This window comes from Mustela nivalis (assembly GCF_964662115.1).
Source record: "Mustela nivalis genome assembly, chromosome: 6".
Classification (NCBI taxonomy): Eukaryota; Metazoa; Chordata; class Mammalia; order Carnivora; family Mustelidae; genus Mustela; species Mustela nivalis.
In genome coordinates, this window is record NC_139025.1 from 83,253,663 (window position 1) to 83,277,279 (window position 23,617).

A 23,617-nucleotide genomic window follows, 5' to 3' on the forward strand; every position below is an offset into this window, starting at 1 on the left:
AAGGTAGGGTCAGGAAATAGGGTAGAAGTACTATTTATTCTGTACCCTGGCTATCAGTCTGCTGCTTGACAGGGCAGGAAAACTTAGATCCTCCTTCCCTGAAGCAGCCAGTAGTCTTCTGCATTAACCTATTTGTTTTCTCTAGTCAGTGCTGGGAGGTAACAATCATGCCGTCTGGAGTCTCCTGCTACCTATGCCTGATGCTGGCAGATGTGGGTTGGCTGAGGGCTCATGCAGCATCCTTTGTCCAGATGCAGAAGTGGAACTGAATCCTGTTGCTCCTCTTAAGACCAGGTGTCAAAACTAGTGCGTAGTTGTTGATACTGTGACAGGATCTATCCTAGGAACCCCCTGCAGTCTTGCAGAGCTGTGGAGCCAAACAGGCAAAATGATGACCTTGAATTATAGTTTTTCCTGTTTGTATTTTAGAGTTCTTTCTTCCTCCTGCCTCCCTTGTTTCAGGTATTAGCAATTATCCAGAAAGCACCATAGCAACCAGTGATGTCATGTCTGAAAGCATGGTGGAGAGCAACGATCCCATACTTGGGAATGTAAAAGGAGATCTTGGGGCTGCCCCAGAAATGGATGATAAATTGTGTCTAAAAATGAAACTGGTCAGTCCTGTGACTGAGACAAGTGAAGAATCTTTGCAGTTTAGTCTGGAAAGTAAGTTTATTTTATGTTAATCTTGGGTAATTAGTAGCTGCAGATCATCTGAGAAGTATTAGTTATCTTCTAGTTACAGTGATCAACACTTGTATTACTAAATGTATCTCTGAAGTCTTGTTCTTACAGATTTAATCCTTTGCTTTCGGTTAGTCACTGTAGTGTTACTGAAGACACTTCATTTTAAAATCTTTTGTGCTGTTTGGTTTTCTGTAGTAAACCTGTATCTCTAAAGTAATTGGTTTCCATATTCAGAAACAGTTAAGAAGAAGATAGACACTGTAGGATTGTGGACTCATGTTGTAGGCTTATGTTGACTGTGTTCATGTTAATTAATTGCACATCCATTAGTATGGCTAAAATGCAGAGAAGGTACAAAGGAGGCTGCAAAGTAGGATCCAGATTTGAAAAGGCCTTTCACATGATGCTGAAACACTGAAGAATTTTAGGTAAGGGAGTAATACCAGATTTGTTTTTTTATTTTTATTTATTTATTTTTTAAAGATTATTTATTTATTCATGAGAGAGAGAGGGAGGCAGGGGCAGAAGGAGAAGCAGGCTCCCATGGATCAGGGAGCCCAGTAATGTAATTCCATCCCAGAACCCTGGGATCATGACTGGAGCTGAAGGCAGATGCTCAACTGACTGAGCCACCCAGGTTCCCCAGATTTGTTTTTTTAAAAGGATCAGCTGAGTGTCTAAAAATATTCTGCCTTTGCATTCTTCCTTGCCTTGCCTTGCCCATTTCCTGTTCTCCTGCCTGGAAAAGTCCCTCTTTGTTTAACCAGGAAGTAGGGTCACTACTAGAGGAGATGGAAAAGAGGGGATGAATCTGAGAGGTGAATAGTAGACCAGAGAGAACCTTGGGACAGGGAAGAAAGAGGGTGGGGGGGAGGGGGACATGAATTTACATCAGAATTTAGTTTTCATGATAGTGCTCTAAAGAAGATATTCTTATTTCCAGACACAGAGAGCTGTTGCAGTTACATACCTAAGGTTGTAATAAATTTTTTTTTTTAAGATTTTATGTATTTATTTGAGAGAGACATAGAGCATGAGCTAGGCGGTGAGGCGGGGCAGGGAGAGGTATGGGCAGACTCCCCACAGTGTGGAGGCCCACGAGGGGCTTGACATCAGGACTCTGGGATCATACCTGAGCTAAAGTCAGATTCTGAAGTGACTGAACCATCCAGGTGCCCCAATAGTTTTAAAAAATATATTTATTTTAGAAAACAGGGAGGTAGGTTGGGGGAGAGGAGGAGAGAGTCTTAAGTAGAATCCGTGCTGAGCACGGAACCTAAAACGTGACTCCATCTCAGGACCCTGAGGTTATCTGAAACCAAGAGTCTGATGCTTTAACTCACTGTGCCACCTAGGCACCCCGCTAAGGTCACAGTAATTGCTAAGAGGTAGTCCTAGAGTTTGAATCAGATCTGTTTGACACAGAAGTTTATATAATACTTCCGCTAGGTAATTTGTAAATGCTATTTAATGGAGTTAGAGCAAGAAGTCTTAAAGGATTGTAAAGGAACATTTAACATAGAGGACTAGAAGAGTATGAAGATGGAAGTCTGTGGGGAGGAGAATTAAGAAGGTAACAATGTGAGACACAAAAGTAGGGGTCTGATAAGGTATATCTGAAAATGAACAGTGGATTTGACAATCAGAGTCCATTTGGTGACTCTAGCAAGAACTATTTCAGTATGGTGCTTTGTTTGGGTAGATGCTATATTGAAGGTAATTGAGGATTGATGGGGAAAAGAGGTAGCAGGTACATTATCCTTTAGAGAAGTTTGAGGAAAGAAGGAAAAATAGGCCAAGTTAGAAATTCAGGATTGGAAATATTTTTTTATTTTTATGCCTATAAACATAGGGGCCTAAGGAGATTTATAGAGTGGAAGAGTCACCAAAGAGATTGGTTAAAGATGAGGGATCAAGGGAAATGGTTGGTGGATCAAAATCCTCGGGGCATTGGGAAAGGAAGTTTTCAAAGACTACCACTAGAATTGGTGGACTTGAATAAGAAGTGCCTTGCATTCTCCGCAGAGACCATATACTTTGAGTTCTTAAGATATACCAGGCATTTTACATGTACAGCTCAGTAAATCTCACAATAAACCTGTGAAATAGGTCCTTTATTACCCTCATTTTATATTTGAGGAGACTGAGGCATAGGGATACAGCAGCTTTCCTAGAGTTGAATAGCCTGAATTCAAAGTAGTTTTAAGAAACAGGAGTGCAGGGGCGCCTGGGTGGCTCAGTGGGTTAAAGCCTCTGCCTTCGGCTCAGGTCATGGTCCCAGAGTCCTGGGATCGAGCCCCGCATCGGGCTCTCTGCTCAGCGGGGAGCCTGCTTCCTCCTCTCTCTCTCTGCCTGCCTCTCTGCCTACTTGTAATCTCTGCCTGTCAAATAAATAAATAAAATCTTTAAAAAAAAAAAAAAAAGAAACAGGAGTGCATGGCTGGTTCAGTTGGAAGAGCATGCGACTCTTTGATCTTGGGTTGTAAGTTAAAGCCCTGCATTGGTTGTGGGTTTGACGTAGAGATTCCTTAAAAAAAATAAATTATTAAAAAAATAAACAAAGCAAAACAAAAACGGGGTGCCTTGGTTAAGCATCCAGCTCTTGGTTTCAGCTTAGGTTATGGTCTCAGGGTCGTTACATCAAACTCAGTATTGGGCTATGTGCTCAGTGGGAAGTCTGTTGGAGATTCCCTCTCCCTCTCCGGTTGCCCCTATCCCCCCCACACCCTGTGCACACATGCTTGCTCCCCCCCCCCCCCCCCAGTATATATAAAATTTAAAAAGAACAGAAGTCTGGGTCTGAATTACATTGCTATTCTGCTTTTCAGTGCTTAGTAATTTGAATCTTAATACTCAGAAATTAAAAGTATTACGTTTTCATTTTTATTATATTTAATATCAAGTGGGGTCTTAATTATTAAGAGAGTATGTGGTAGCCTTGAACCTTTATTTATATTTATTTTTTAATGATTTTATTTATTTATTATAAACGATTTTTGTTTGTTTATTTGACAGAGATCACAAGTAGGCGGAGAGGCAGGCAGAGAAGAGAGGAAGGGAAGCAAGCTCCCCACTGAGCAGAGAGCCCGATGTGAGGCTCGAAGCAGGGCTCGATCCTGGGACCCTGGGATCATGACCTGAGCCAAAGGCAGAGGCTTTAACCCACTGAGCCACCCAGGCGCCCCTTAATGATTTTATTCTTAAGTATTTTCTACATTCAACATGGGGCTTGAACCTACAGCCCAGAGATCAGCCAGCCAGGTTCTCCTACTGACTCAGCCAGCCAAGTTCTCCTCCCCCACCCCCTGCTTTTTTAAAAGACTGAATCTTTAGATTTGAAATTATAACTGGGAAGACCTTAAATGGAGCTAACGTTCTGGATGATAATACTGTCTTTCTTGATACCAGGAGCATTGTATTAGGCAAGCACCCTACTTTCAGTTTTATTCATTTTATCCTCACAACAAATCTGTGAGGTTGGTTTTGTTTTATCTCTATCTTCTAGATGAGGAAACTGACTAAGAAGATGGACTACTAAGTGCTGGAGCCATGGCCTGAGCCAGGTTTCTGTTTGAGAGCCAGGGCTCTAACCACTAACGTTTTAGCTCCCATCTTATTTAGACTATGTCCAGTCATAAATGCTTTAGAAATGTTTAAAAATATTTGCTATTTTCTCTAAGGCTGGAATAAATTGTACATGAGCAAATTTTAATCCTTTGGCATTAGTAACACTGGTTTGAGAATATGGGATTATTTTCAGTATCACCCTTAATTCTTTGCTAGAGATTCTTTCTTGAAAATGTGTTTTGTTTTTTGAGTATCTGTCACAAAGACACTTTGGGAAGAACTTGAGTACTGTCTGTTTTGGGTTCTCTTAAAACTGCCCACTATTTAAAATTTGTGCATCAAAAAAAGATAAAATTTTGTGCATCAGTTTAAGACTTTTTTACCTAAATTTTAGTTTTGTTTTAAATTTTGTATTTTTTTAAAATTTTACTTATTTGAGAGAGAAAATGAGAGAAAAAGTACAAGCAGGTGGAACAGCAGAGGGGGAGGGAGAAGCAGATTCCCTTCTGAGCAGGGAGCCTGATAGGAGACTGGATCCCAGGACCCTGAGATGATTCCCTGAGCCAAAAGCAGCAGCTTAACCAACTGAGCCACCCGGGTGCCCTGAAAAATTTTTTTTACATAAATTTTATACATCTTGTATGAGAAGAGAGGAATTGATTCAGGAGGAGTTTGATTGTCATTGTTACATGTCACTGTTTAGTAATTCATTATATTATATTTCTGGACAAACTTTCTTTTGTAGGAGGTTTGAAAGAAAATTGATTTGGCACAAGTGAGAAAAATTGTACCATTAAATGATAAATCTTTCTTCACTTATTCTTACCTCTTTTTGTCACTTGTTGCAGTACCAGTAGAGCAAGTTTTTAAGTGTGGTACTAACTGAATTCAGTTTCTCTTTACTTTCTGTTCTTGCTTTTGTTTTTATTCAGAGCCTACAACTGGCGAAAGAAAAAATGGATCTACTGCTGTTGCTGAGGCTGTTGCCAGGTAACCAGAGTTGGTTGCTATTTAGAGGAGTTTAATATACAAAGCCACTCTGGTAATAAGGAGAAGATGATTTATTGATAGGGGAAAAAACTTAAAATGAAACTCCACCATAAAGGATTTAGCCATGTGTCGAATCTAATGTAGGCTGTCTTACTAATACCTTCAGTCTAATAAAGCTTTTACTATACTTAGAACTAAGATATTTAAAGGTGTTTCTCTTTCTCCCTTTTGTTCATGTGGGAGTGCCCTTTTTTCTTTTTCCTGTTGGTGAGACAGGTTATTGCTGCTTATTGGTAAGGTAATAAAGGGTTTAATAAGAGCTCGCCTTAGACCTTGTTCCTTCAAAGATTCCTGACTCAGCTGCAACCTCAGGCCATTTTCTCTTCTGCCTGCCAAGTTAACTACTGTGTTGAACTGCTAATTTTTGCTTTGTCACGAATGCTGTAATGCTTGGAGGATGAGTTTGACCCCATCCTGAGGCTCTTGTGGTAAGCTTTGCCATCTGGTGGCTAGGAGAGTAGAACTGTTCGTTGGTTTATAGCATGAGTCATCCAGCATGAACACACTAGCAGCAGTCATTGGTGAAATCTAGGTGAGGATTCTTAAATGGGGCTTGGTAAGTACAGTAAATAAGTAAAGCAGGCCAGGTGCCAGAGCACAGAGTATTAAGGACGTTGGCTGGCTGAATGTGTGTCCTGTTTGAACATGTGCCCCTGTTCAACTCCAGCTGGTTATTACCATGCAAGAGTGCAAACTTACTGTTGCCAGACCTTTACACTTTTAACGAGAAAGCTGGATTTTTAAAATAAAATTCCTTGCTTGTTGGGTCAAATAGAACATGTCTGTGGACTAAATTTGACCCTCAGTTGCAAGTTTCTGACCCACATGTAAATCCTTTGTACTCAGTTCTGTTGAGTGTTCTGTTCTGTTCTGTTCTGCTGAGAGTTCTGTTTTAGAGATGGTTCTCTGGGCTCTTGCATATTTAATCTGAAAGATAAGCAGTTGAGGGTCATTACTCAGTTAAAGACTCTTTAATGTTACAAGTTAAAGAAAATGCTTAGGTTTTAACATAATTATATATCAGACATGACTTGTCATTAGTCTGTGCATGTGCACATTAAGAGGGAACAGTGTGTTGTTGAACCTTTTGTGCCAAATGGAGGGATGAAAAATAAGGGTAAGACTTCATTTTGGAGGATGGGTATTGGGGAGTCAGAATGAGATGAAATTCATTGGTACTGTTGTTAAGGAAATTGTGTATATGAGAATCTAGATTTTAAGTCTTCTTCACTTTATAGTTAGGTTCACCATAGAAATGTAAGTAAGCTGTGCTTGAATATTTTATCTATCTTATCTATTTATTAAAAGACCTTCTTTATTTGACAGAGAGAGATCACAAGCAGGCAGAGAGGCAGGCAGAGGGGGAGGGGAAGCAGGCTCCCCACCAAGCAGAGAGCCCAATGGGGGGGGTCTCGATCTCAGGACCCTGAGACCACGACCTGAGTTGAAGGCAGATGCTCAACCCACTGAGCCACCCAGGCACTCCTCTGAATATTTTCAATGATCGCTTCTTTTGCATTTAAGTGAAGCAGTACCACTGTTATCAGGTGTCATCTGTTAACTGGGCTCTGTTCAGATTACTTGCTGTTATCTTCTTTTTCTCTTAAACATTTCATTATTGAAGGTTTCAAGTATATACAGAAGTAGAAAGAATAGTAGAATGCAACAATACGTATTCACCACCCAGTGTCAAAAATTACCAACTCATTGTCTTGGTTCATTTATAAATACTTCCATCACACTCACCCTCACTGGATTATTTTGAAGCTAATTCCAGTGTACCTCATTTTATCTATAAATATCTCACTGCTATTTCTAAAGAATAAGGATTTTTTATTTTGAACTTGACCACAGTGCTATGATCATACTTTTAAAATTGGCAGTGATTCCTTGAAAAAAAAAAAAAAGGTCAGTGTTCAGATTTTTCTGATTGCCTCATAAAAGGTTTTTTTACACGGTTAAATCAAGATCCAAACAATGTCCACATATTATGTCTCTTAAGTTAAAATTTGATTTGATTTGTCTCATAAGATCTGATTATGTCCTTTTTTGTGTGTGTGTTATGTTAGTCACCATACAGTACATCATTAGTTTTTGATGTAGTGTTCCATGATTCATTGTTCTATTGGGATCTCCTCCCCCGCCACACACCCCACTTTTCCCCCTAGCAATTTATTTGTTGAAGAAACTGAGTTGTTTGTTCTATAGAGTACTAAAGTTTGGATTTCGCTGATTACATCTTTTTGGTATTTGATACAGTCCTCTGTCCCATCTTACTTCCTGTGAATCTTCTTGAGAGTTTTTAATTGTGCTAATTTGAAACAAGTATGAAGGGTATTTTGGTATAATAAGGTGGTTTGGGATGCAGAGCAAGGATTTTATTACTTTTGTGCCTAAAAAGGATAATCGCTAGAGGTACTTTCCCTTTCCATACTAACCCAGTATTGCTTTATTATCTTAGTTCTCCAAAGACTGTGTCTGTGTTTAGCTGTGTTTGTGAAGCCCAACAAGATGATGAGGCTCGAAGTCAGAATCCTCCCTCTGTGCCCATGAGGTGAGCATTATTTTCATAGCCTCTTTTGAATCGTATTGATTTGCAGAATGATTGGTACCAAAATCTAGAATGTACATTGCTACCGTTTTGTGAACTTGAGCTTACATTTTTATCTGAGGAATTGTGACATATTCTAGATGGATTTATAAATGAGATGATGTGAGAAATTTTATTTAATATTTTATAGGTACAGGTTTTTGTCTTGATTTACTTATTCTATCAATTTGAAATGATTCAATCTTCATAAATTTATGAAAATATATCATTCTAAAAAAATCTGTAGTTCTATATTTTTAAAATCACACCTTTTTTCTCAGTTTTGGAACTGTTTGCTTTTAATAAGACTTCTCATTTTTCTTTAGTTTCCCAAAGGGCAAACTGAGATGTTCACCCCCAAATTTAAAGTTTGTCATACTTGATGGAATTAAGATTTGCCCGATTTCTTTATTCTATAATCTCTTAGAATAGCTCTGAAACAAAAAAAAATTTTTGTGTTACAAAGTATTCTTTCTCTATTTAAATAGAGTATCTTGTTTGGGATATACATTTCTTATATTTAGTATAAGGAAATAAGGCAATGGAAATAAGCTTGTATTTTCATTATTATATGGTGTTCAGTGATTCTGTAATTAGAGAATTGGATGATGTTTTGTCAGCGGGTATGTTCCTAATGTTATCTGCAGCATAATTTTAATGTTATTGACATAAATATTCAGAAGGAAATATATCAGTGCTTTTATTAGCATTCTGATTATTAAATGTGAGCTTGTTGGTATTCTTGAGAATCAAATAGCCCAGGTCACATTCTAACAACGGGGAGCAGCAGGTAGAGAGAGAAGCAGGCTTCCTGGTGAGCAAGGAACCTAATGGAGGATTTGATTCCAGAACCCTGGGATCACGACCTGAGCCAAAGACACTTAACCGACTGAGCCACCCAGGCATCCCTCTGTTCAGAAGTTCTACCCTAAATAAACAGCTTCTGTAAAATGTGGTAGGCTTCTTTAAGGGTGGGAAACAGTGGTAATTGAATTTTTCAAATAGTTAATCAAGTACTTTTCCTTCCAGCTTTTGACTTTTATTGTTGTTCAGCTATTGATGTTCGCTGCCTGAAATATTCAAACATGAGTATTTAGGTCATAGAAAAGATGAATAGAATTTTCTTAATTGCTTTGTTTTATTCAACATAAAGCAACATAAAGCTCGATTGAGCATCTGCTGTGTACCTAGCCCTGTGCTATGGTCACTTAAAACCTCTTCAGAGGTAGGTTTTACTCCTCTGTCTCCTGGTGGACTCTTAACCTTTTCTTTATTGTGTTATATATCCTTATTCATTTGAGGTTCCTGACAGGACTCAAGCTATGACCACCAAATTTTTACCAGCCTGTCTTGGGCTACGCCTCTGTTCTAAATCTCTTCAATATCTTGTTTTGGTAAACTGAGCTCAACAAGATAGACATCTCAGAAACTTCTTTTCTCTTTCTTATTCAAGATCCAGAGCAGGGCATTTCTCCAGGAGCTCTTCCTGTTTCCTATTTTCTGCCTACATTTGTCAGCTCAGTTCTTAAGGGATGAGCGCTCCTTCCAGAATGGAGACAGCTTTCTCTTTCTCAGTGACTAGTTCCATCTTTCTCTGGCCAAATGCTCTCAGCAACATATGACATGGTTTCTAGATCCTTGATTATACTGGCTGTTCTCTTCTAGGTGTATCTCAGTTTATGCCGTATAAACTATGATACTCCAAACTGAAACATCCAGATATGGTCATACTATGGTCAGTTTAGAATGGATTCCTTTTCTCTTTTTTCTGGCTACTATGCATTTAATGTAGCCTAAAACGCATTAGTTTCTTATTTTGTTTGTAGTGTAATGACTCACTGAATTTTAATTTACCAAAAATTAAAAGTTCATAGGCATTTTCTATATGAATTTGCTACTTACACAATTAGTTTACTTAATCTGAGAGTAGATTTTTACAATTACTCAATCTCTTAATGGAGAGAACATTAATTCTTTTGTTCGTAGTACACTTATTAAACACTTAATGTGTAATAAGCTCTGTACTAGGTGTTTGAAGTAGAGATGAATAAGACATGAATGTTAAGTTTCTGTGTAACCTCACTTGGAGTTAATCTGGGCCTTTTTATTCTGGTTAAGGACATTTTAAAAAGCCCCTAGGCACCTCAGCTTGGTGGTATCTAGTTTGAGGAGACATTAATCAGATGCTTGTGGGATAAGTGAATAAGTCACTGATGGCCCAGTGGGAAGACTAATGAAAAGAAGTAGGCTGTATCTTGAGAATGTCTTCAAGAATCCAAGTCATTCTGAATTGTTAGTTGTAAGATCTACCAGTATAGCTAGCAAAGCTAGAATCTCACCTGTAACTCTATGCTGTAAAAATTAAATTTCTTTCCCTAAAATTATTGGTTGGGGTAGGAGGTAATGGAAAGTATCTAGACTGCTAGGAGTCATTTGAGAATGTTAGAACCAATAAAAACCAAACTATACATCTTGACCTAATTGAGATTTTTTTTGAAGTAGATCCCTGAACTGCCTTCATTGACTTTGACTTCAGGAATAGCTTTACATCTTTCTGTTTACCTTATTTTCTGGTATCAGATTTCAGAGTTCGTAACTAGTGATGGGAAGAAATTTTATGACTATTTTATCATCATGGTGGGATAGTCCTATGTACCATTATTTTTTCGAGAGTATAGTTAGGTTGGGGCACCCAGGTGGTGTACGTGCTTGAGGAACTGACTTCTGGTTTTGATTTAGATTGTGATCTCAGGGTGATAAGATCCAGTCCCAAGTCAGGCTCAGCACAGGTTCTGCTTGAGACTCCCTCCCTCTCCCCACAGTGCTCTCTCTCTCACTCTCTCTAAAAGAAATATATCTTAAAAAAAAAAAAAAAGGTGAAATTATGTTGAACTTTGTAAGGTGATATGCTCTGTCACCTTAGTTCCTCCCTTCCCCACATTTCTCAGATTGTCAAATTTGTGTACTTCCTCTTGCCAGTAGACACACACACTTGCTTACTTGACATGGCTTCTTCCTATGGTTGATTTTTAGGGGGAATTCGCTCAGTTTTCCAAGTACTCAAGATGAAGAAGAGAAGGAAAAATTGGAAGGTGAACAAAGGACCAGGAAGAGTCAACAGCCTATGAAGCCCAGTTGTCCTGTCAAAGACCCTCCTTCTCCTGTCTCCCAGCAGGTGGCCACACAGGGGCCATCCAGTCCTCAAGGGGAAGCAATGGAGACAGATGTGCTAGAAGGCCAGAATACCAATCAGGAAAAACCTAGTAATGCCTTGACTGAAAGGCCCAGCCAAAATAACATAGGAATCCAGACCATAGAGCGTTCCCTGTGGGTCCCAGAAACTGTTTCAGCAGCAACCCAGACTGTAAAGAATGTATGTGAACAGGGGACCAGTACGGTGGACCAGAATTCTGGAAAACAAGATGCCACAGTTCAGACTGAGAGGGGGACTGGTGAAAAACCAGTCAGTGCTCCTGGGGATGATACAGAGTCTCTCCATAGCCAGGTGAGACAACATACAGAGTATCTTAGGGGTCCTGTTTTTTGACTTCATGGATTCCTGGAGAATTGAACATGTGGTACTTGTACCTAATGATAATTCTTAAGGATTTTGTACAGAACAGTAATTAAAAACAATTATTCCAGGATGGAGATAGGGTAGTGAAAATTATGGGTAGCTATATCCAGTAGGTAGTCTGAAACAGTGTTGGAGTTTGTCAAGTAGGTCTTTACTGGAAACGAAAGCCAGAAATTTAGTCTAGGCCCTATAATATTCTTCTACATTTAACTTTTTCTGCCACAATTTTTCATCTTCCCTTAAAAGCATCATTGCTGATTGCTTCCCTCCCAAGTTTATTTCACCAAGGTTCCCAGGAACTTGAGAAGAGTACAAAGAAGAGGAGAAGGGATAGAGAAGCATGAAGGATACTGTACCACAGTATTAGAAACAGAACAGTAAGAGAGAGAGGAAGGAGTGCTCGGGTGACTAGGACTGCAGAAAGAGGCTACAGCTAGATATAATGGGAGGAAAAGGATTGGGGCTGATGGAAGTAAGACTGGAGGAGCAACAGGTTCTTGGGAAGAGAGTTGGGAAGTGTAGGTAGTAATAAAAATTGGGTAAGAAATTGTGGTAGAACTGTACCTATTAACAAAGAAGAAGAAGTTCATAAAATCTCATCAGATGGCATTTGGGTTCCATGGCAGGGAAAATTTGGAAGTTATTAATAGTGCTTAAATTGCCTTTTCAGTTGCTCTGGTAGACTATCTTCATTTGGAATCTGCCTAGGAAAGCTTCATTAGTGATGTGATAGAAGTTAGTGATGTGCTAGTGACGTTCTAATTGTCCAAGTTGTTTGTTTTATAAAAATAAAATAATATAGTTCCTCTTTATTGAACACCTAAAGTGTATCAGCATTGTGCTCAAGACAACCCATGAGGTTGGTATTATTATTCCCATTTCACAGGTAAAGAAACCGAGCTGAAGAGAGGTTAAGTAACTTGCCCAAGATTTTGCCATCAGTAGGTGGCAGAACTGGAATTTGAACTCAGCATATCTGACTTCACAATCGGTATTCTTTTCATTATGTTATGTTGCTTTTCTCTTTATTAATCATGGCCTGTGTAGTCTTGTTCTGTTTATCTGTGCCTCTCCAGGAACTCCAGAAATTATGTCTACATTATTAGCCTTTCAAGGTAACATGGTCTATGAAACTTAAGACTATCAGTTTGTACAGATTAAAAATAGCATAGTTTTTTGAATATAGGGGTTATAATAGACCCTATTTTGCACCTATTTTTACCATTAAAGTGTTTACAGTCTGTCAGGTAATAATATGGTCTCTCTACCTTTATAGAAAGTGTTAAACTTGATCCAAAAGATAGCAGTCTTATAGAAGCCACTAGATTATGTCTTCCTTTCTTTCTTTGTAAAATAGGGAAATAATCTCTGCTCCTATCTCATGATGATGAGAGCAGGAGCCAGTGAGCCCTAGTGGTTAAGCCTAGGCTGTGGAGTCAGACCACTTCTATCTGGGATATTGTGAGGATTAAATGAGATAAGGCATGTGAACCCCTTACTTAACACTACACCTGGCACATAGTAGATAGCTCAGTATATGTTGGCTACTGCTACTGCCTGTTGATTATTACGATTTTAAACACCACTGCTGATACTGTACTGCTATTGTGTCATACAGAGTGAAATAACATATTTAAGAGCTAATTTTTCCTGCTAAGAAAGGTGCTAGGAAAATCTAGGTGGTGAGTAAGTACAGTTTCACTTGGGAAAGGTGAGACATTATGGAGGTGGATTATGGTGATGTTTGCAGAACAGTGTGAATGTGTGTATGCTTACAAATGGTTATAGTGGTAAACTTCGTGTATATTTTACTACAGTAAAAAATTACAGATGAAGTGGGTACAGTAACAAATCGGCATTGCCGTGCTGTATTTTGAAGAATGTTGGAAAATGAGGAAGGCTCTGTGGAGGTTTTTCAGGTGCCAGTGTTTTCGTATCCACTGCATTCTGGGTAGGACTCCGGCCAGTGCTGGGGAAAAGCACAGGCAGCCTACCTTAGACAGTCCTTAAAATTTCACTTCTGTAGCCAGTGCACCTAGAGCCAGGCTTTTAATAAAGAGCAAGTTTGGTTTTGTTTTCATTTTGTTATCTTCCTTTTATAATGCTAAGATCATCAAGCTATTTATCTTTACAGAGACCTCTTTTCAGAAGACTGTTTGAAGAGAGAGTAAGCTTAGCTTTCTTTTTATCTGCCCCCTTTCTTTTCTCTCCTTTCTTTATTCTGTCAGACATATTTATTTTTAAGTGTCTCTCTTGAAGTGATCATCTTGTCTGGCTGTTGTAGTGGAACAATGCAGGAAGTCTTGAGAAGTCTCAACACAAGGAGTGTTGATGTATCCCTGAAACCTTTAAGACCTCTGTGATCCAGGGCCTGGCTCTCCCTGTGTAGGCAGGAGGTCTAGGCTGTCACGGTTCTGATACAGGGGCACCCTGATGATGGAGCTGTGACAGACCAGAGCTCTGACCACTCATTAACTAGAGTTGTGTATACAAAAGTACTTTAGTGTATGTGCTGCCAAAGTGAGCACTATACAAAAGTATTTTAAGAAATGAGTTGGTTTATGTTTCTGTACTTTTTGTTTTATTTATATCCTCATAATTTAGATACCCATTTCGGTAGATACTTTACCCCTAAGATGTAGTTGGAGTGGGAAGTAGGAAAATTACTCAAAGTTTTAGGTAAATTACTACCATATTGGTCAGTAAAAACCCAGGATCATCATCATTGCAGTGGTATATATAGTTCTTTGGAAAGACTTGGATACCTTGACATTGACTATTTAAAAAAATAAAGTCAGTCTACTGTGGGGAAGTAAAGCGGGAGAAAAAGTGCACTTTCTCCTGCTCAGAATTAGAGAGCCAGTGGGGTGGAGGGGAGGGCATGGATGCTGTCAGATGTGGTATATGTGTAATGAGAAAACATGTATGTAACAGTTGGCATAAAAATGTAGGGTTTATTTAAGCTATTTAACTATTCTTTATAGTACAAGTAAATACAGAATCCTTATTTATTAATGTTTTCTGTTTGTGGACACTAGCTTGGCTCTTGTTATAATTATTACTTGAAACATTAAATATTTCATATTCTGAGAGAAATCTGTATCTAGTTCTAGGCATAATTAAACTATAGTTTTGGTGACTAATGTGGGAAAAACAGACTGCACTGAGATTAATAGATTACTCTGTTCTTATATAAAGTTCTAAAGAATGCCTTTTATTTAAAGAGATGATGCAAGTATAAGTTTGTATACTGATTGACAAGTCAGCATCAAAATCCAAAGGATTATAACCTAAAATGTACTTTTATGGGGGTCAGAGTTTCACTTAAATATCCTTGATACAAGTGCTAGACGTTATGATTTTGATTTAGACAGAAATAGGTCATTTTAAGTGATAAACTGTTAAAAACTCTTTCTAGCTTCTGGCTATATAGTCCATCCCTGTTCTTATCTATAGGTGAGTAGAGTACAAAACAACTAGAAAATTCCGTCACACTAGATTCATGGAACCTCTGAACAATGCTCATCATGAAGAAATTGATCTGATTCTTTTTGCAGTGAGACCCATGCTTGTGTTCCATATTTTCTGTCACAGGGAGAGGAAGAGTTTGATATGCCTCAGCCCCCACATGGCCATGTCCTGCATCGCCACATGAGAACAATCCGTGAGGTTCGCACGCTTGTCACCCGTGTCATCACAGATGTGTATTATGTGGATGGAACAGAAGTAGAAAGAAAAGTAACTGAGGTAATACATACTTGGGTCTATGTTGCAAATTTCAGTAGAAAAGTTTCCCTGGCTCTCCACGTTCACCTCTACCTGCCTTCTTGTACAACTAGCTTTTGTGTTTTCCTTTGTCTTGTTAGAAAGATGTTAAGAACTTGGTAAGAGGAGAGTCTTTTTTTTTTTTTTTTAAATTAAAAATTTTATTTATTTGACAGATCATAAGTAGGCAGAGAGGCAGGCAGAGAGAAAGGGGGAAGCAGGCTCCCTGCAAAGCAGGGAGACCAATGATGGGGCTCGATGCAGGGCTCGATGTGGGGCTTGATCCCAGGACCCGGAGATCATAACCTGAGCTGAAGGCAGAGGCTTAACCCACTGAGCCACCCAGGTGCCCCAAGAGGAGAGTCTTCAATTCTCTTTTTCCCAATCATGAGCTTACTGTTTGACCTTTGGTCATTTATTTAACCAGTCCCATCATGGTTTCAGTTTTTGTTTTTTTTTTTTTAAGATTTTATTTATTTATTTGACAGACAGAGATCACAAGTAGGCAGGGAGGCAGGCAGAGAGAGAGAGTGGAGGAAGCAGGCTCCCCGCTGAGCAGAGAGCCCAATGTGGGGCTCAAATCCAGGACCCTGAGACCATGACCTGAGCTGAAGACAGAGGCTTTAACCCACTGAGCCACCCAGGTGCCCCGAGAGGAGAGTCTTCAATTCTTTTTTTCCCAATCATGAGCTTACTGTTTGACCTTTGGTCATTTATTTAACCAGTCCCATCATGGTTTCAGTTTTTGTAAAGAGCAGATTGATGAATCTCTTTAAATCCCTGTCATGTATAAATACAGTCTATGTATTATTTTTAATCCTTGGAAACACTTAAGGAGTTTTAGAATTCTTCTGCTTTATTCCATGTGTTTTCTCATTGCCTCTCGCTGTTTTCTCATTTGTGTTTATGTTTATTGATTGTGTCCTTTCTTGGTCTCCATTCATGTGTGGTTATACCTGCTGGTAAATATGCACCTTTATTTCTTAGTAGGATTCATTATGGACTCATTCCCAGTTTTGGCAAAATATTGGCATTTATTCATTGTCACTGGACAACATTATACTTTGTTTAGATCTCATACTAGCTGAAAGTAAGCACATTTTTAGAATTAAAGATGTGGCACCATTCTCGGTACATATGTTAATTTCTAAGAACCATTTTATTAATTGATAAGATGCACAGCTACGTACTTTCCTTCCTTTACTCAGGCACTTTTTAAAAAATCTGCCAGCTAGTCATACGGGAAGTTGAGCTCAGGGAGAATTAAAATTGTATGTAGTTTATTAAATGAAACATATTATTGCTGCTGTTCATTGATGGGCCATTGTGCCCCTCACGGCAGAAAGGATTTGACATTAGTTTGAGAAATTGTCTTGTATTCTTTCTTCATTGTATACCAAAATCCCAGATGTTATCTTCAGTTTTACAATTCTGGAATTTTTTTTTTGGTGTTACTACTATTTTGGAAAAACTGGGAACTTACAGCAGCTTTAGAAAAGTGAATGCTTTCATGGATAGTTTTTATAAATACTTTAATCTAAAATGTTACATTGTAGCATTAATTTATTATTTGATGTGCTTTTTTTTTAAGATTTTAGTTATTTATTTGAATGAGAGAGAGAGGGAGCAAGAAAACATAAGCGGCAGGCAGAGGCAGAGGGAGAGGGAGAAGCAGACTCCCCGCTGAACAGGATCCCAGAACCCTGAGATCATCACCTGAGCTGGAGTCAGACGCTTAATTTACTGAGCCACTCAGGCGCCCGATGTGTTTTCTAGAGTATATTTCTGGAAACAGCAGGTCTTTCAGATACTCTGAGAGGAAAAAAATGTTCCATGGTCAAAGTTTGAGAAATACCAAACGCTTAAAAACCTCCCATCCCCCATGAAAATTCATAGTACATATTACATTAAAGGCTCTAAGAAGTCCTTTATTAAAGATGTTTATTTTATTATTTAATACATTAGTTAACCAAACTTATTTGACAACTGAACATTTTTTAAGGTAGCACTTATTATACCCATATGGAACATAGTTTGGAAAATGCTGCCATAATTAAATACAGTAATTACAGGAACCAATGTTTTTGGAGTACTAACTACATGCCAGGCACTATTGTAAGGACTTGAAGTGATTTAACTTACTTAATCCTCACAACTAAGCTGTGAGGTAGATGCTGTTATCCCATTTTCTAAATGAAGAATTGGAAGCATAGCCAGTAAAAATAACCTGCTTTAGGTTACATAGCTAATAAACAGGAATTAGAACTCATCCCATGCAGTCTAGGTCTGGAGTGTACATTTTTTTTTTAAAGATTTTATTTATTAATTTGACAGAAATCACAAGTAGATGGAGAGGCAGGCAGAGAGAGAGAGAGAGAGAGAGAGGGAAGCAGGCTCCCTGCTGAGCAGAGAGCCCGATGCGGGACTCCATCCCAGGACCTTGAGATCATGACCTGAGCCAAAGGCAGCGGCTTAACCCACTGAGCCACCCAGGCACCCCTGGAGTGTACATTTTTAACCACTACATTTGCTCACTTTCAAGAGTAAAAATGATGTATGCAAGAAGTGGTATGTGATTCATATGGTAGTGTGATGAGGAAGAAACTCATCTGAGGGTAATTTTGATACAGTCTTTCTGAATGATGTCTAGAAAGTATTTGAGTTGGATACTTAAGTTTTTAGAAGTTGGATTGATAAGGGGGAAGGGCATTCCATATAGAAAGCTTGGTGAGTAAAGGCACAGATAGAGTAAAGAGCACACAGGCATGAATAGTCTAGTTGGTAGTCAGCAAAAAAGATGCATGAAGGAGTGTGAAGATTGAGGTCAGAGGCTTCTGGGAACTTAACTTTCCTCATATCTTGTATCCTTTGCTTCTTATTATTATTTTTTTAAAGATTTTATTTATTTATTTGACAGAGAGAAATCACAAGTAGATGGAGAGGCAGGCAGAGAGAGAGAGAGGGAAGCAGGCTCCCTGCTGAGCAGAGAGCCCGATGCGGGACTCGATCCCAGGACCCTGAGATCATGACCTGAGCCGAAGGCAGCGGCTCAACCCACTGAGCCACCCAGGCGCCCTTTTGCTTATTATCTTTTAGAGATTTTATTCATTTGTTTACCAGCAACAACTTCTTAACTGTGTTCCTATAGTGTGGCAGGCCCTGGGACTACAAAGATAAAAAAAAGACTCCTATTCTCTAGGAGCTTATACTTTGTTCCTACACCATGGCAGGCCCTGGGACTATGAAGATAAAAAAAGACTCCTGTTTTCTAGGAGCAACGAATCCAAAACTTGTTGGTTGCTGAGATAGGGAGTAGAAAGATGTGTTAGAAGAGGGGGCAGAACCTGCCAGCTTACCTGAAGGTGGCTAAAAGATTTTTCAGAAGATGTAGTTCTCAAAAGTAGCAGATGACATTGAGGGGTGGGGGAGAAGGACATTATAGACAGAATGAAATATGTAGATAGATAGCATGATATGCTTAATGAATATTTAGAGGCTCAATATAACAGTACAGTCAGGTAGGGAATGGTAGAGAATGCCATTGGGGTTGGTAAAGGCCCATAGCGTAAGGGCTTTTGTATACCATAGAGAAGTTTAGATTTTTATCTTTGGTGTGATGGAGAACCTTGAAAGAATTTCGGAGAAAAGAGTGATGTGCTCAGATTTGTATATGGGAAAGGTCAGTTTAGTAGCTGTTTAACCATGGATTCGAATGGGTTGAGGCATAGTTGAGACAATAGGTAATGAGTGCCAGATTAGGACAGTGGTGGTCAGGGTTGAGAGAAGAGACAAGATGCAAGAAATAGATAGAGGGTAAAGTTTTGATAGACTTTGGTGAATTCCTGATTGTGGGGATAAAGGGAGAGGGAGAAATATAGCATGGTCCCTGGGCTTTTTGCCTGTGCAGCTAGATAGATGGTGGTACCACACACTGTGTCAAAGAATGTAAATAGAGGGGCGCCTGGGTGGCTCAGGTGGTTAAGCCGCTGCCTTCGGCTCGGGTCATGATCTCAGGGTCCTGGGATCGAGTCCCACATCGGGCTCTCTGCTCAGCAGAGGGCCTGCTTCCCTTCCTCTCTCTGTGATCTCTTCCCTTCCTCTCTCCTACTGTGATCTCTAAAAAAAAAAAAAAAAAAAAAAAGAATGTAAATAGAACACTGGTTTGAGAGAGAAGATCATTCAGTAAATATTTCCCGAGGGTCTCTCTTGTGGTATGCACTGTGCTGGATTTGGGGTATACACATACCCAGGAAAGAAGATAGTGTTACCATCTCTGTCTTAACAGGGCCTCTGTAGTTTGGAAGAAGAGACACGATCTTAACAGGCCAGCTTAGTGCCTGTGTCTACGTCATTAGAAGAGCAGTGGCTTTGACTGCAGGACAGTTGCAAAGGCAGGAGTAGCTTGCTACTGTTCCAGGGCTTACTATCCAACAGAGTCTGGAATCCCAGCCTTTTAGGCTGACCATGCCTCTACTCATTTGTCATATCCAAGTGAAGAGATTGTCTTCAGTTCTGGGCTGTTGTAGTCAGATGACCAGACTGGAATCTGGCTGGAGCAGACAGTTTGGTGAAAAGAGACAGTGATTTGAGAAAGTCATATTTATCTCTGACACTTTTTACAGGTGGTGCAATTTCTGGTAAAGACCCTGAGGACACATGGCTGAGGTAGTGGAAAATGTTGATGGCGGTAATCAGATCAGGAACTTGGTTATTTCTAGAAGGGTTATCTGATGAATGTAAGCCACAGAGGATAGTGACAGATGTAGGGAAAGACTGGGAAGGGAGGCTGTGAACCAGGAATTACAGTGTTCATTCATGAGAGTGAGTGGGTGGGAGGATTTGGTGAGTAATGGGGAGAGGAAAGTTGAACAGAATGGCAAATAGTAGTTTAGTAAGAGCAAGAGGCGGGGAGATAGAAATGGTCTGTTAATGGCAGTGGGGAGCAAGGTTGCCTCTTACCTCCATACTCCTGAATTGAGGTTAGTTGAGAAAAACCATCCTCTGCATAGAGCCGTAGGGGATGTGAGATGCACTGGGCATATCCAGGATTCATTCATTGAAGGCAAGGAAATGGAAGGAGGAGGACATTGTGTTTTGGATGGGTTAAATGTCAAGTGTCCTTAGTACATCCAGAGAGAAGACTTTATTTGATATTTGTATCTGTGAGTTTGGAGCAGTCATCATTGTGTGTTGGCAGACAGGCAGGGATGAGTCTGGTAAGACTGACCAGGGAAAGCACAGTAGAGTGAGAAAGGAATGAGAAAAGTCCTGTGAAATACTATTTCTAAAGGATCAGACCAAGAAAGAGGAACCCCAAAAACAAGCACATAAAGAAGTAGCCAAAGAGGTGGACTGAAAGTAAAAGTGACTTTGTAGATTCCAAGGGAGAGATTTTCAAGAAGGGAGTGGTCAAAGATAATCATTTAATTATCTTACAGCATTATTTAAATATGTGTGCTTTGCATACTGTATGCCCAGAGAGGCTATAAATAAAGACTGGGGGAGGAGAGTCTGTCTACATGTCTCCCTGTCTTCTCTGATGATTTGGATAATCATGAACAGTCTGGAGCAGGAAGGCAAATCTGTAGCACCTGGGCTGTAATTTTCAGTCCTATGCCCAGAGAGGATGTTGCTGATTGGTCCCATAACCTTTTAGAAAAATCCTGGGAATTAGCCTCTAAAGGCTGCTTAAAACTGAGCTCCATTTACCACTCCGTCAAAGTAAGCATGTGAGATAAAGTCAGTTTGACATTCCTGTCTTCTATGATACTGCAACCTTAAACGTTTTATTACCTTTTTGGTTTTCATTTTTCTAAACAGTAGCACCATTTTTAGCCCATTTTTGCCTCGTTTTCTGTTTCCTTTATCGTTTATGGAAAAGTAATATAACTAATTTCAAAAAGCATGTAATTTTATCCACTGCTGATCAAATATCCAGAAGGGCCCCTAACCACTTGTTTTCCTCCTCTAACTTTCCTTTCTTCTTACCTTTCTTCTCCCAGACAAAAATTGCCTGTAGTCTGGATTAGAGTCCTTACTGTTTTCTTAGTAGCCAAAAGTTGTGAACTTGTTGAGTAAAAAGATAATATAACTTACTAGCTTATAATAGAGGTCTCTCTCTTTGTGCTCCAGTACCACCTTTATTTATTTTTTATTGAGCTATAATATAATCCCTGTAGAAAGCTCAAGTCTCAAATGTTCAGTTCAGTGGCTTTTGACAATTAATTGTATGTAACCACTACTCAGAACTAGATACAGAACATCACCATGATTCCAGAAAGTCTCCTGATTCCTGCCTTTCTGAATTGAAATTTCTATCCATCTCGGGTTTTTCAACTTCCACATTAGCATGATGTCATTGTGGCGGCTTTTAGCTTTTGTATCCATTTCTTTCTTGCAGGAGACTGAAGAGCCAATTGTAGAGTGTCAGGAATGTGAAACTGAAGTTTCCCCTTCACAGACTGGGGGCTCCTCAGGTGACCTGGGGGATATCAGCTCCTTTTCCTCCAAGGCGTCCAGCTTACACCGCACGTCAAGTGGGACAAGTCTGTCAGCCATGCACAGCAGTGGCAGCTCAGGGAGAGGAGCCGGACCACTCAAAGGGAAAACCAGCGGGACAGAACCCGCAGATTTTGCCTTGCCCAGCTCCCGAGGAGGCCCAGGAAAACTGAGGTGCAGACAGGGTCTCCAGAGAGAGAGCTACAGCAGGGGCAGGGTTGCTGACATTTTAATACCACAGGAAAAGGGGAGTCATGGGAACACCCCCCCCCCCCCCCAATTCTCCAACTAGGATAATTCAAATCCTCTTCCTCCTCTTGTTCCTCTCCTGTTTGGTTTTGCATGGGAGGTAGGGTAGAGCTCTGTGGGAGCTAGACTTCTAAGAAAATGTAGGAAACAGGTGAGGGGACTTTGGAAGTGCTGGCATATGCTGCTGCCATCCCCATTTTATGTAGCCTACAAGTGTTTTGGTTGGGAATACAAAAAGTTTAGGGTAGTGACCCCAACTTGACACATTCCTAGCTTCTTGTTATCCTCTGCAGGTGTCTAGAGCCTGAAGTAGAAGAGGAGGCAGGGCGGAAATGGGTGTGCTGTTTTTGAGGGCAGCAGTAGGAGGCTTTGTCAGGAGGGAATAAACTTGTGCAGAGGAGGATGTCCTTTCCTTATTATCCAACACTCCCACTCCCTGGCTGATAGTTTTGGTGGTGGGTGTTCAGACTGGCTTCCTGCTGCCCTGGAGGGCTAGCACATGTTGGTTTGGCATGTAGTTTAAGGGCCGTGGGGAGAGTTTGTGAAGAAAGGACCCAGTCGCAGGTGCTGTCAGACTAACCTGTCTTCATTCTCTAGTCCTAGAAAAGGGGTCAGTCAGACAGGGGCGCCAGTGTGTGAGGAGGATGGTGATGCAGGCCTTGGCATCAGACAGGGAGGGAAGGCTCCAGTCACGCCTCGTGGGCGCGGGCGAAGGGGCCGCCCGCCTTCTCGGACCACTGGAACCAGGTACCCGGGTAGTGTGAGATAATGCTTAGTCTATGACTTGTTCAGAAAAAAAGGGAGTAGAGAGAAGAGAGGGGAGTAGAGAGTATGTGGGGTGTCAGGAGGGACATGAGGGGTCCGCACTGACTGGGGAGTGGGCAGGGATCAGAGAGGCTACCGAGAAACCAGGCTTATGCCTGTGCCGGGTCCTCTAAGAACGGGCTGACAAAGGAGTGGGAAACCTAGTAGATAAGTACTTTTTAAAATTCTTACTGCTGCCTCCTATCTCTTATCTCTCTTTAGAGAAGCAGCTGTTCCTGGCCCCTTGGGCATAGAGGACATTTCACCCAGCATGTCACCGGAGGATAAATCCTTCACTCGTATTGTGCCCCGAGTGCCAGACTCCACCAGGCGGGCAGATGTGGGTGCTGGTGCTTTGCGTCGAAGTGACTCTCCAGAGATTCCTTTCCAAGCTGCTGCTGGTCCTTCTGATGGTTTGGATGCCTCTTCCCCAGGGAATAGCTTTGTAGGGCTCCGTGTTGTAGCCAAGTGGTCGTCAAATGGCTATTTTTACTCTGGGAAAATCACTCGTGATGTCGGAGCTGGGAAGTATAAATTGCTCTTTGATGATGGATACGAGTGTGACGTTTTGGGCAAAGACATTCTGCTGTGTGACCCCATCCCACTGGATACAGAAGTGACAGCCCTCTCCGAGGATGAGTATTTCAGTGCAGGTAATAAAGGGGTGGAGTCTGTAAGAGATTCGCTTTGCCAGGGCCACTCTTCTCTCCAGTCAGTTACTACCAGGAGCCCTCGCTCCAGCTCTGCGGGGGTCTCTAAAGCTGGCAGTTCCATTCCTACTATATTGGTTACTTCCACACTGCCTTTTTTGTTTTCCTTTGTTGCTTATT

At 40.4% G+C, this 23,617-nt stretch overlaps 1 protein-coding gene across 1 annotated transcript in view; it reads left to right on the top strand.

Annotated features, from left to right (window-relative positions):
- The window catches only part of LOC309867080 (TP53-binding protein 1-like), a 64,200-nt gene that overhangs the window by 29,679 nt on the left and 10,904 nt on the right, over positions 1–23,617 (top strand). Inside the window, 8 exon segments of the mRNA XM_082735363.1 lie at positions 463–666; positions 5,187–5,244; positions 7,766–7,858; positions 10,928–11,399; positions 15,066–15,218; positions 21,637–21,908; positions 22,581–22,730; positions 23,010–23,440. Of these exon segments, the coding sequence (XP_082591489.1) occupies positions 463–666; positions 5,187–5,244; positions 7,766–7,858; positions 10,928–11,399; positions 15,066–15,218; positions 21,637–21,908; positions 22,581–22,730; positions 23,010–23,440 (1,833 nt within the window).